At 25.9% G+C, this 13,372-nt stretch overlaps 1 protein-coding gene across 1 annotated transcript; it reads right to left on the reverse strand.

Moving 5' to 3' along the window:
• Positions 1-9,126: 9,126 nt before the first annotated feature.
• On the reverse strand, positions 9,127-10,470 carry LOC8277698 (cysteine-rich repeat secretory protein 38). The gene has a single exon (XM_002515670.4). It carries the CDS (start codon positions 10,091-10,093, stop codon positions 9,371-9,373), a length of 723 nt encoding a protein of 240 aa, XP_002515716.2. The 5' UTR covers positions 10,094-10,470; the 3' UTR covers positions 9,127-9,370.
• Between the last annotated feature and the right edge of the window lie 2,902 nt (positions 10,471-13,372).

Genomic DNA, 13,372 nt, shown 5'->3' on the forward strand with positions numbered 1-13,372 from the left:
CTCATCCAAGGGTGTAATCGGGTTTCTCTATCTTTACTCATTGTTGTAATTGAATTCTTGTGTATTTTGATAATGAACATGATTAGCTAGATTGATTAAATCCATTGGGATTTCTTTACTATGTTGGCTTAGTATTATATTGTTGGATTATTTGGGTTAGTTTTGTATTCTTCTTGCTTTCAGTATTAATAAGATAATACAGTATTCATGAGACGTTGTGAATTGTGTGTTTAGATTGCTTTGTGTGATTAAGAAGTCCATTTGGCAATTGGAATTTTGAATAGCAAGAGCTGGTTAATAATCGCTTAGAGATAAGGATAATTAACTAGTCGGATTAAGAATTAATAAAGCTTAATAGAGGCGGATTAAAACTTAATGCTAATTTAAGAATCAATCGTTAGGAAGAGATTCCATCTTTAGGTTATTAGGTTTAGGAATTCGGTTATCTCGAGAGAAAAACTGAATTTAGTTAAGAATTCATCCACGGGTAGCATAATTAGACTCACTAATCCTTTATCATTTGTTTGATTACCAACTAGTTTAGGTTCCCTTTGGGTTTGCTTTCTTGCCTTGGTTATTTTAGTTATCAATTACTCCTGCATCTCCCTTAGAACTTAGCTTGTATATTAGTTAGTTTAGAAATTATTCATCACTCATTTTAGGTTAATATAACAAAGAACAAAGGAGTAACTCTGGGCTTTCACTTTCCCGAGGATTACGACCTTGATACTCGCCATTAGTGCTAGACTGCATCGATAGGTACACTGTCTTAGATTGTAGCTAACACAAGTAGCACACATTATTGGAGATGTGGATGACTGCCATAGATTGTAGCTCCATTGAACTCAAGTCCATTTCTCACAAGGTGAGGTCTTTAAGATACAACTAGTGTATCAAGAGATTCTTTTCCTTTATGAAACTTTGCGATTGAATTCCTAAGCTCCTCAACTTAATTTTTCAAAGCATTGTTTTCCTTGAGAAGCTTTTGATTTGAAATATCATCTAATGACTTCTTTAAGTCCTTATTGGAAGTTTTTAAAGAAGTAATTTCTTTCTTTGAAACCTCAAGATCTTTTTTCAAATTCGAATTTTTATTTTTATGAAAAATTTAGTTTTGAAAGTATGTTTTGTAGGAGCTCATCCTCATTATTCAATAAGTCATCACCAAAAGAATGTGAAGATGAACATGAAGAAAAAGAATTACATGAATGAGAAGTGGAGCAAATCTCATGAGGTTCTTACAAGTTGACCATGAAGCAAATATTTTCTTCTTCATCTCTATCACTATCATTGTTTGAAGATAAAGATGGAACACTTCAAGTAACCTTTAAACCCTTTTTCTTTTCTTTATCTCCCTTCTTCCTCTTCAAGTACTTAGGAAAACCTAGTTGTGTCCTTACTCTCTACACTCATAGCAAGTAACATCATCCTTCTTGTCCTTACTAGGCCTTGATTTAGAGAAGGACTTCTTGCTTGTGCATGCTTGTTGCTTCTTCTCCTTTTGGCCTTAAAAATCCTTTTGACATGTCTAGTGATGAGGGCCACATCATCACTCTCACTATTTGCTTCTCTTTAGTCTCGATTATCATTTGGAGCTTTCTTTTTCTTTTGAGCTCTAATGCTTGCCATGAATGCTAGGGTCTTCTTCTTTCCCCCATCTCAATCAAATTCATCATTCACAAGAGACATTTCCAAGGTCCTCATTTGCCTCTTCAATACTAGCCACTCTAGCATCATACTTATCCAAAGGTAGACTCCTAAGGATTTTATTATTGATGTCCATAAGCTCATAATGCTTGCCAAGCTTCCTCATATTGTTGATGATGGTGAGAAGCCTATTGGTCATGTCGGTGATGGATTCATTTGACTTCATTTGCAAGTAGGGCAGCGGTAAATTTACAAATGGTATATTATCTTTACCACAATATCTTCTAGAAAGTTATGAAAGTCTAGATTATATGGTCTTGCATAAATCCAATGTGTTAGTCTTAAAGACAATTGCTTGCGAAAAGTCTTTTTCTCTTTTTCAATGAAGAAATTTTAACTTATTAAAATAGATATGCAAAACAAGAAGACTAATCAGTACAAAGACTATAACTAAAATCAATTGATGCTTTTCAGTTATTAGTATTTTAATTATAAATAATAATATAAAATAAATTTATATAAGCAATATAATAAAATCTTAATGATTGTTAATTAAAATTTAAAAACTATAAATAATCTAAATTGTAAGTGCTTTTTTAATATTTCAAAAATTTATTAATATAATAAAAATAAGAATTACTTTAAAACTATTTACTAAATTAGTATTATAAATATAATTAACATGCTATATTTTAGAATTGAAAATTATTTTTCCTACTTCTAAAATAATGATAATTATTTAATTAAGAAATTAATTTAATAATTGATTATAAAATAAGAATAAAAATTACATGTCAATATAATATTTATATATAAAAAATAAATATATAAGTCAAAATAAAATCTTGTTTACTGAATTTAATACACATCAAACAAAATTTATATTTCAGAAAAGAAAAAAAAAATATATATATATATATATATACTCTCAACACTCTTTTCCCACTATATTTCTACTGATGTGCAGCGAATTTGATGAATACAAGATTTTTTTGTAATTTTTTAAAGCCTACAAGGTCCCTGAGAAGGTTTACTTACACAAAAAGTATTTTAAACTCATTTTAAACAACTACATCATATCTTTGTTGAGCAAACTTATTCATTTATGCACAGTAGTAAGACCCGGTTTTTGAGATAAGGGCAGTAAAACTGGTGGCTTGGTTCATGTTTGTTTAAAATAAAATTATTTTGTCTTGTTCTAAAATGAATTTAGAACCATTTTTCTGTAGACCGTCTTCCTGTCTAAATCCTCATCATCCTCTTCAAGTACCAGCTCTACAACCATTGACTTAGATGGTGACTCGAATGAAGATGATTGTTTGGGATATTCAAGCCCATAAAATAAAATGTTAAAAAGCCTTACAAAACCCTTGAGCTGAAAACCAGGAATGGCGGCCCACGGTAACATTATGTAATGGGCCAAAAAATTATTTATAAAATAAAAAAAATAGTATTTTCAAAAGTAAAAGAAGACAAAAAATTATGCACTATTATTTCTTAAAATAAAAAAAAAAGACTCAATTATTTTGAAGTATGGCAGACAACTTCTGCAACATTTCAAAAAAATAATGAAACTTCTTACTCCATTATCAAAAGCATCAAAGAAAAAATAATTGAAGCTGTAGACTGAAAAAGGCAGAAAAAAATTACAAGAAAATCTTGTATTCTTCAAGTTCACTGCACATTAGTAGAAATATAGTGAAAAAAGAGTATTGAAAGTGAGAGAGAAAACCTTTTCTTTTGTATTCTACAACTCTTGTAAGTTATAGTTCTTTTTAAAGCTTTTATTTCAAAACTTGTATATTTATTTATTAAATAAAAACTTGTTATTTTCTTCTACTCTTGGTGCATAATTCTATAATAAGTGTATGCTCTGTGCTTGCCTCGTCTGAGGATCCTGCACATTAAAAACTTATTCATTTTCATAACAAGTGTATATATATATATATATATATATATGAGATCTAAAATTTATTTGATATGTGTGTTTAATTTTGACATATAAAATTTTTATTTTGACATGCATACTTATTTTTGACACATGAAATTCAAGTTTATATGTAATTATATAATTTTTTCATTAATTTATTGATTAATAAGTATATTTCTAATTAAGCATTGACTCTAATTCTAAAATTGACATATTAAATATATTTTAATATTTTATTAACTAATAACTAGTTTTCTAATTTTTAAAAATAAAGACATTAAAAATAGTTGTTTGCTATTATTTTTTAAAATATTATAAGATAATATTAAATATTAAAAAATTTATTAAATTATATCTATGAACTTAATTTTATAGTCAAAAAAATAATAACAGTCGTGCAACGAATGGGTAAATGACTAGTATATATTAATTTCTGAGACTTAAAATTTTTTTAATGTGTTCTTAATTTTTTTACATACATGATTTTTATTTTGATATGTATACTTTTTTTTGAAATATAGGATTCAAGTTTAAGTGTAATTTTATAATTTTTCTATTAATTTATTGATTAATAAATATATTTCTAATTAAATACTGAATTTAATTCTAAAAAAATATTAAATATATATTAACTATAAATAATATTCTAATTAGATAATAATACTAATTTCATTTTGAAAAATAACATATTAGTTATATTTTAATATTATATTAACTAATAAATTAATTTTTAATTAGATAATAAATCTAATTCTAAAAAATAATATTTTAAATAATATTGTTATATCATATTCAATAATAAATTAATTTTCTAATTATATAATAAATTTTTAATCCTAAAAATAATAATATCAATTATATTAGTAGTATTAATTTATATATATTAAAATTAATTAATAAATTTTTAAAATAATTTTTATATTATTATACTAATAAAATCTTAAATTTTTAAAAAGATTAAGAAGAAATTTAAAATAATCAGTTTGTTATAAATTTTTAAAATATTTTAAATTAATGTTAAATATTAAAAGATTTATTAAATTATATCTATAAATTTAATTTTATAATTAAAATAATAATAATAATCATGCAACGCACAAGTAAACCTGATGTGTCTTTTTTAGTACTCGCAAGTGCACGAACCATTCCTATAGTAAGGGTAAATTCACCACGAAGTTGATCTCTAAAGGAACTATGAAGCCACTTATTATAAAAACTAATTATCAATACAAAACAATAAAAGTAATCTAAACGCTCTAAATCAGTATTTTGAGAGGGTAATATTCATAAAAGTAAAGTATCTAAACAATAAATAAATATGCAATGTAAATGCAAATGCTTATGATCTAAAACTATATGCTAAAAACAGTATTTAGTCTAGCCATTTACTTAGTAATCTCCTTGTTTTACTTTAAGCCTAGATCTAATGAATGAGATGGTGATGTGCCTTTTTCCCTAAGTCATTCAAGCTAATGATGCAATCTAGGTTTCTTATACCAACATAGATTAAAGTAAAGATGATATTTCTAATACTTTTAACCTAAAGATTTTCATAACAATTACTATTGCTTAATTAATATGATGGTGAACTAACAATAATAATTGAAACTAATAAAGATATGAAGATAAAGAAATAATTCATTAAATAAATAAATAACAAGGTTCATACAAAAGTTAAAAGGCTAAACTAAACACTTATGAAAACTAGCCTAATATATTTAACCCAATGATCATGGTATTAAATATAAAGACATAAAAGGGTAAAAACTCCCTCTAAATCAAGAATTTCTTCAAGTAGGAAGAAGATTGGTCCTCACTCTCTACTTCTTGAAACTCTTTAGATCCTAAAAAGAATAATGAAAACTAAAACTATATGTGTATGGAAAAGTGTAAAAAATCATGGTGGGCAGGTGTAGAGAACAGGTAGGAGAAAACTCCCCTATTTTCCCCTGGTTAATTAGGTTTTGTAGAGATATATATGGAGGAGAGTTCTCCTCTATATAAATCTCCCTAGAGATAAGTATACTCATAGAATTCTATCTAATAGATAAGATTTTAAGTATCTTTATCTCCACCAAATACTATTCTATAAATAACTCTTAATATAAATCCTAATAATTATATAAAATGACTAAAATGTCCCTTAGGTCTTGTAATTAGCAGTCCATGCGTCTTAATCTTGGGCTTTGATAGGAACATGTCCCATTAAGCTTCTTTTAGCTTCATATTTTTCTCTTTTTGCTAATATTCATAAAAATAGACAATTAAGGTTAAGTGAGGTAAAAACACATATTTTTTCCATATTATATATAGAAATATATCAGTAAAGCTTTAAAATACCCTTAAATATCTATACATAATTTGGACCGATTAAATACCCCCACACTTAAACCTTTACTTGTTCTCAAGTAAATAGCAACTGAGAACTAACTTTTGCAAAAAACATGAAGAACATCCATACTCAGCTTAAAGATATTATTCAAAACTCACTAATGTAAAGATCATGTCAACCCAAGAACACTTGAGTCATAATAATGTTTTAAGAAAAATACAAACTCAATCATTGTTAATCAAAAGACTCAAGCATCCAATCCTTTACACTTGTTTCACAACAAATAGTTTAACTCATCTTCAAAGGATATAACTATGATGCATAATCTAAATTATAATAAATCTATTAAAAAAGGTAAAGCCTTCATTCAAAAATAAGAAATTAATAGGCATTTATTACTTGCTTTTGAAGCTCTTATACTTTTCTTTTCTTTTCTTTACATCCCTTGAATTTTTACTTGATACTTGGGGTATTTCTTTCTTTTTTGAGATGTTATGCCTTTTTACGCAAATACAAACATAGGTAATGAATGCACCTGGTTACTCAACAAAACATACTTCAAGATGCTTTACATACCCATAATCTTAATTGTCTTTTTATCCGAAAATCGACATTGGTCATGAAGATCCCCGGTTACTAAGCAACTAAAGTTAGCGGAGTAGAGTTATTAAACTTAAAGCTTTAAACTTGCCCATATCATATCTCACAATCTTAGGCAAGCCAATTTAATAACAAGAAAATTATAATCTAAATCATGCATTTCTAATTATTACCCAATTTAAATTTGCCAAACTATTCATCATGTCCATATGTAAAGAATAAATACTTCATCATTTAAGTGCAAATAACTCATGAGATCACATTGATACATGTTAAAAACTAACTCAAGAGTTCAAGAATCTTAACATAATAGCATTCTTTCATCTACTCTTATTTAGAATAATAAGAAAAAGCTGAGTGAAGAAACTTAAAATTTTACAAAAGATTAACCAAAGTTGTTAATTCTCATGGCATATGACGTATAACGTTTAATCCAAGAAATATTCTATTTCCCTCCCCCACACTTAAATTTGATATTGTCCTCAATGTCATTGCATATATAAAAATAAAGAACAAGAAGAGAGGAAAAAGATAGAATACTCCCCTGGAATTTTGCAATGCATAGTAACCTGTGAACTTGAATTCCAATCTCCACCATCCAAACCTTGGAAGCACACTTAAACACACATCATTGATAATTATAAAAGAAATAAAGAATTAAAAATAATAAACTATCCTAAATATACTAGAAAGATTAAATCCTAAGATAATTAAAAGTTAGATTCTAATAAATAAATATAAATCCTAGAATAAAATTTAAAATAAAATCTTAAATTAATGATATAACTATTTAAGCGGGGGAGATAGATATATATTTAATTTTTAAAGAGGATATTTTAAGTTAAAATAACTCTTTTTTATTATAATTAATCTCCAATTTCTTGGATTTAATTATTTTAATTTTCGCTCAAAAAATAAATTTTTTTTTTTTAGCAGCCGCCCGCGGACTGCGTCGTTAAGCTGCAACTGCGTCTACCTACATTGTGGGCCCGTCTCTGCGCGCGCTGCATGCCTATGCTACGGGCACATTTGTGCACTGCCTGCTGATGTTGCGAGCTCGCTCTTGCGTGCTGCCTGTCTACGCTACGGGCCTGTTCATACCCACTGCCTACCTACGCTACGGGCCCATTTGCGCGCTGCCTACCTACGCTACGGGCGTGACCCATGAGGTCACAGTGGCATGGAAGTGCTGGGGCTGCCGCGACTAGCTCCCTCGCGGAGTGTCCCACGACCCGCAGCTACTTGACTGCTGCGGGCCTGTGTCGTCTCTGTCGTCCCCCTTAGGTATGTCAAAATTTAGAAGTCCAACTCTACATTTTTAAAAGTAAATTAGTACCCCATGTTTGTTTCCGTTATCTATTATCACTTTTCGTCTATTTATTTTTGTTAGTTAACTGGTCAAAGAGTTTAATTAACTAAAAGAGTTTAATTTTATTCTTAAACTTATTATCAAATATTAAATTCGTCCAAAATTAAATTTTTATTAAATTAATATTTAAAATTAATTTCTTAGAATAATATAAGTATTAAACTTATTTGGAATAATGTAATTTTATTTTTAGTATAATATTTATAATTCTAATTTCTTAATATAATTTTTTTTAAATAAAAATATAAAATCTTAACATGATTTAATCTTTGAACATAATAGGTCATATAAAACTTTATAATTCAAGCATACTAATTAAGGATATATAATAATTTAGAACATATTTATACTCAAATCTACTTAGTTGAGAAGACCAGTAATAGTCAAGTTGGACAATTTAAGCATACAAAGGCATCATACGTGAAATCCAACTTTGAAAGTATAACGAGCATAAAAAAATAATAATGAATGTGCAACTTCTAAATTTTCAAAATAATTAAATACTTTATTTTTATTGCTCATTACAATTATCAAGTATTAATATATAAATTCAACTTATATTATATTAAATCGAATTAGAGAATGATAACTCCCATTAAAGTATTAAGATGTGAATAAGAATTTAGATTATTAAAATTCAAAAAATTTTAGGATGTTACATATATATTCATAAAATTTGTAACTAAAAAAAAAAGACACTAAACTGTTATATTAACTAAACAATACTAACTTTTGAAACTAAAAAAAAAGATACTAAACTCTTATATTAACTAAACAATACTAACTTTTTAGAAAATCAAATTACATTTTTTAAGAGAAAAATTATATTTCACTAAAATCTAATAATAACTTAATTTTGCACGAGTCTGATACTTGATAATAAGTTTAAAAATAAAATTAAAATTTTTTTAGCCAATCAAGCTCTTTGACTAGTGGACAAACATGAAAGAGAAAATAGACAAAAAGGAATAACAGTTAACCGAAACAAACATCAAGGATGTACTAAATCGCTTTTAAAATGTCAAGGATATAATTAATCACTTTTAAAAATGTAAAATCACACTTGTAAATTTTGATATGCCTTAGAAGGATAATAGTAATTTTTTAAAAATTTTATACTTTTGTTACAAACTGTAAAATTTGGTAATTCTATAATGTAATTTACCATACCAAGAGTAGAAAATAAAAATCCTCTAGGCATCAATCCATAAAATTACAACCACAAACTAATGGAGCGAGAACATGAAATCACGCAATGACAGAGATTTTATTCAACCATTAGGTATGAAAAGAAGAAAATCATGGAAGGTCATAGAAATGAACTAGCGACAGTTCAGTTTCTTATAAAGACACATATCTAGAGGAAGATCTTGGGTTGGGTTTAAGCTAGACATTAAACCCAAAAATCATTATCCTAAATTTACTTCCATAAACATGGCTAAACACACTTTTATTTATCCTATTAAGGTAATTCTAATCCCAAGATGCTGTTCTAGGCATTGACAAAGGGATAAATCTCATACCTAAAATTACAACTTCCACTAACAACCCTACCACCTTCTTTCCCATCACAGCAACTAGGAAGTTCAGTTATGATACCATCAAGACATTTCCTGCAATCTCCACTGGAGAGATCTCTAGTGCACTGAACCAACCCGTAAAGCTTATTTGATTTTCCAAGCTTATCTGACTCTCCTGTTGCATACAGTTTGGATGTAACATATGCTTGGCTGGCCAGTTCACTCAACAACTCCTTAGTCTTCTGATTAAATTCGGCCGAGTCATTTACAACTCTCACGTTCCACATGTAAAACTTATTTCTGTTATCAATTTGGCCAAAAAATTTCTTATCAGAGTACTTGTAAAGGCAATTATCATACCAAATGATTGCTGCTTTGTTGGTTGGACACCGCTTGCGGATCTCACTGCTTGCTTCCACAACACAGGTTTTGCAATCTGAGGATGAGACATCTCCTCTACAAAGAGCAAGTCCATAAGCTTGATCTGGGTCTCGGCCTGACGAGCCAAAACCAAACCCTTCTTTAGGAACTTGAAAGTAGAGATTTCCAGCAAGTTTGTTTAGGTTGGATTCGTAAGGGCCATTGGCAGTGAAGTTTTCAGAGCTTGAACAGAAATGGAAGAGTGGGTCATCTCCATAAACAGTTTGGACAAGGAGAGCAAAGGCTATGAGTAGATAGAAAAAGGAGGAAGACATTGTTAAGAGCAGATTAATTGTTGGGTTCAAATTTCCAACCTAGAATATTTAGTGGAGTATATTTCATATGTGTGTCATTCTAGGTTATATATAGATGTGGCCGTTGACTTTTGATGAGAGTTCTAAGGAATTGACATATTCTTTCTTTCTTTTACTTCTATAATTATTAAAAAATTATTTACATATATTTGAGCTTAAGTAAAAGCCAAATAAGATTTTATTCTCAGCACTCTCGAATGTTAAATTACTTCTTTCTTTTTTTCGGCAAAGAACGTTAAATTACTTCAATCTATGCTTCTTCTTTTTTTTTTTTTTCTTCTCATTTATTAAGTAGCTTTTCGTTTTAAATTTTTTTTATTTAGACTTAATATTTTAACATAATAAAAAGAAAACTAGCATTTATGTATGAGTATTTCACACTTTGATATTAGATGATTGACACATATTTCTATTATTTAAAACTAATAAATATGTGTTAATTATCTAACAATTTGGTGTATAGGTGGAAATATACACTAAGTCTAAGTAAATTTTTTTTTTTACATAAATAAGAATGAAATTTTTGTCTGGTCCTAATAGATGTTTCCACCTATATATCAAACTGATAGACGATTAATATATATTCATTAGTTTTGAATGATAAAGTATGTATCAATCACGCAATACCAAAATACAAACACACACGTATATATATTACTCTCATAATAAAAATATATAAATATATATATATATATATATATCACTTTCATATTTATTGTGATGTATATACGAGATCCATATCAAAATTTCTTAATAATCTTCTAACAAATTTAAGAAAAGTTAAGTATGGTAGTGTTTTGTAGAACTAAAAATTCAGCCATGTAATAAATGCTGCGTTTTTAAATACTGAAATGAATTAATCTGTTTGTTAATTATAAATATAAAAAAAACTACTAGAATACTTAACTGGACTTATTTAACTTTTTGTTTGAAAATTTAACAATCAAATATATATTTCAAATTACTTAAAAATAAAAACTTTGAAACAACAATCATATTATGAATACAAATTTTCTTATAAATATATTAATAATTAGTGCATAAAAGTTAATAATAATTTTTAAAAATTAAGAGAAGAAAAGTTAAATAATTGTTTTTTTAGTTTTTTATAAATAAGTTAAAGATATGTTTAAAATGTATAACCACAGCAATAAAAAAATATAAGATTTTGATAACTACTTTAATTTAACATTTTAAATATTTTTAAACTGGTTAAAATAATCTTAGAATAATTAGTAATTAATTTTATTTTATTCTAATTCTATATGTAATTAATTTAATTTTATTCTAATTCTAATTCTAATAAATTAATCTGATGATCTGATTCAATTCTAATTCTATCATAATTACATATTTTAATCCTATAAGAAATTGATAAATTATTATGTCACAATTATATATCTATGATGTAGTTCAAATAATTTAATACAAGATTTTATAAAAATTAAAAATAATAAATCATGAAAAGTTAAGATATTTTAATTTTCTGCTCTTAATTTTTAAAAATTATTATTAACTTTTATGCACTAATTATTAATATATTTATAAGAAAATTTGTATTCACAATATGATTGTTGTTTCAAAGTTTTTATTTTTAACTATTGGAAATAATTTACTTATAATCCTAATGAACTATTATAATAATGAACACATGAATTAATATTATATATATATATATATATATATATATATATATATATATATATGTAATTGAGTTTTATTATTATATTTTATTGTAAATAATTGTATATGATGTAAATAAAAATTTTAATCTTAGTTCTTTATTCGTTAATCCAATACAATATATCAAGCAACATAGAATAAACTTAGTTTATTAGATTTTTAATATTATTTATTATTTTATATTTTATATTAATTTTTTATTTTTTATTCTAAAAATATTTATGAAATAATTAAAAATAGTTATATTTGACATTGATTTATTAAATAATTTTAAATTATAATTTTTATAATAATGATGCCCGAAATAAGTAAAATTAGTATATATACATATACATATATATATCGACAGAATTACTTTTAATAAAATTCAAGTAATGGGTTTGTAACAAACCGCAAAGCATATAGGTTTATCTTTCTTCAATAGGTTATATTTTTGTTTACTTTTAGAGGATAAAGGGAATTTGTCAATGGAAATTGCCAACGTGTGACGGTGGTGGCAAAAGAAGCTTCGAAAAGTAGGCTACGGCCGCAAATGGAAAACTAGATGCGCACTAATCTGTCAAACCGATTGGTTCTAATTCATTTACCATTAAAATACTTAACAAGACAAAGCAATATGCTCTCCCTTTGCCATTTTTAATTCTGTTAGTATACAATATGGTTAGACATCCATTATGCCTCTATGAAGAGTGAGTACGACTCAGGAAATTCAGAAATTAGAAAACCTCAAAAATTTATTTTATATTTATAAGCTGAAATAAAAAATAATAATTTAATCATATAGAACTATTCAAGAATGACATTTATCATTTTTCTGTTAATATTAATTAATAAAAGTAATTCTCTTTTTATTTAATCTATAATTATAATTGTAACAACTTTTTGTATGTATTTCTTTTGTTATTATTTTTATTTTATTTTATTTTTAAATGGCATTTTTTACTATATTATAAAATTTTGATTTCAATTCGATTATCTATTCAATAATGTTTTTATTTGTTATTTACTTATTTAAGTTCATTAATGAATTTTATTTTTTTATAGTTTAATTACTTTTTGCTCATTTTAATCTAAGATTTATATTTATTTATATTTCTTATTTTTTCTTTTTAGCAATGTATTTTTATTTTTATTTATTAATTATAGAAAAGGTCTAAATATTATATAATTTTATATTTTGATTTCTATTTAGAAATGGCCTTAAAAAAGAAAAGAAGAAACTTTATTTTAATAAGAAGGTATTAAATCCATTTAATTTTTTTTATTAAATCACATTAACTTTTTTCTTTTTCTCTTTAAGCTTCAATACTTTAATTTTAATTTTAATTTAATTTTATTTTATATTACTGAAATATAATTAATCATGAATAATCAATTATATTTGTCCATACATATTTTATATTATCATAAAATTAGAGTTTAAGTATGAATTCCTTTTACTACTTTTTATATTTTATAAATTTTCACATTATCTATATTAGTTTTCAATATTCAGATAAAAAATTTTTAAGTTGGATAAATGAAACCATAATGGTCAAAACAGGCTGGAATTGACTC

This window comes from Ricinus communis, chromosome 7 (genome assembly GCF_019578655.1).
Source record: "Ricinus communis isolate WT05 ecotype wild-type chromosome 7, ASM1957865v1, whole genome shotgun sequence".
Classification (NCBI taxonomy): Eukaryota; Viridiplantae; Streptophyta; class Magnoliopsida; order Malpighiales; family Euphorbiaceae; genus Ricinus; species Ricinus communis.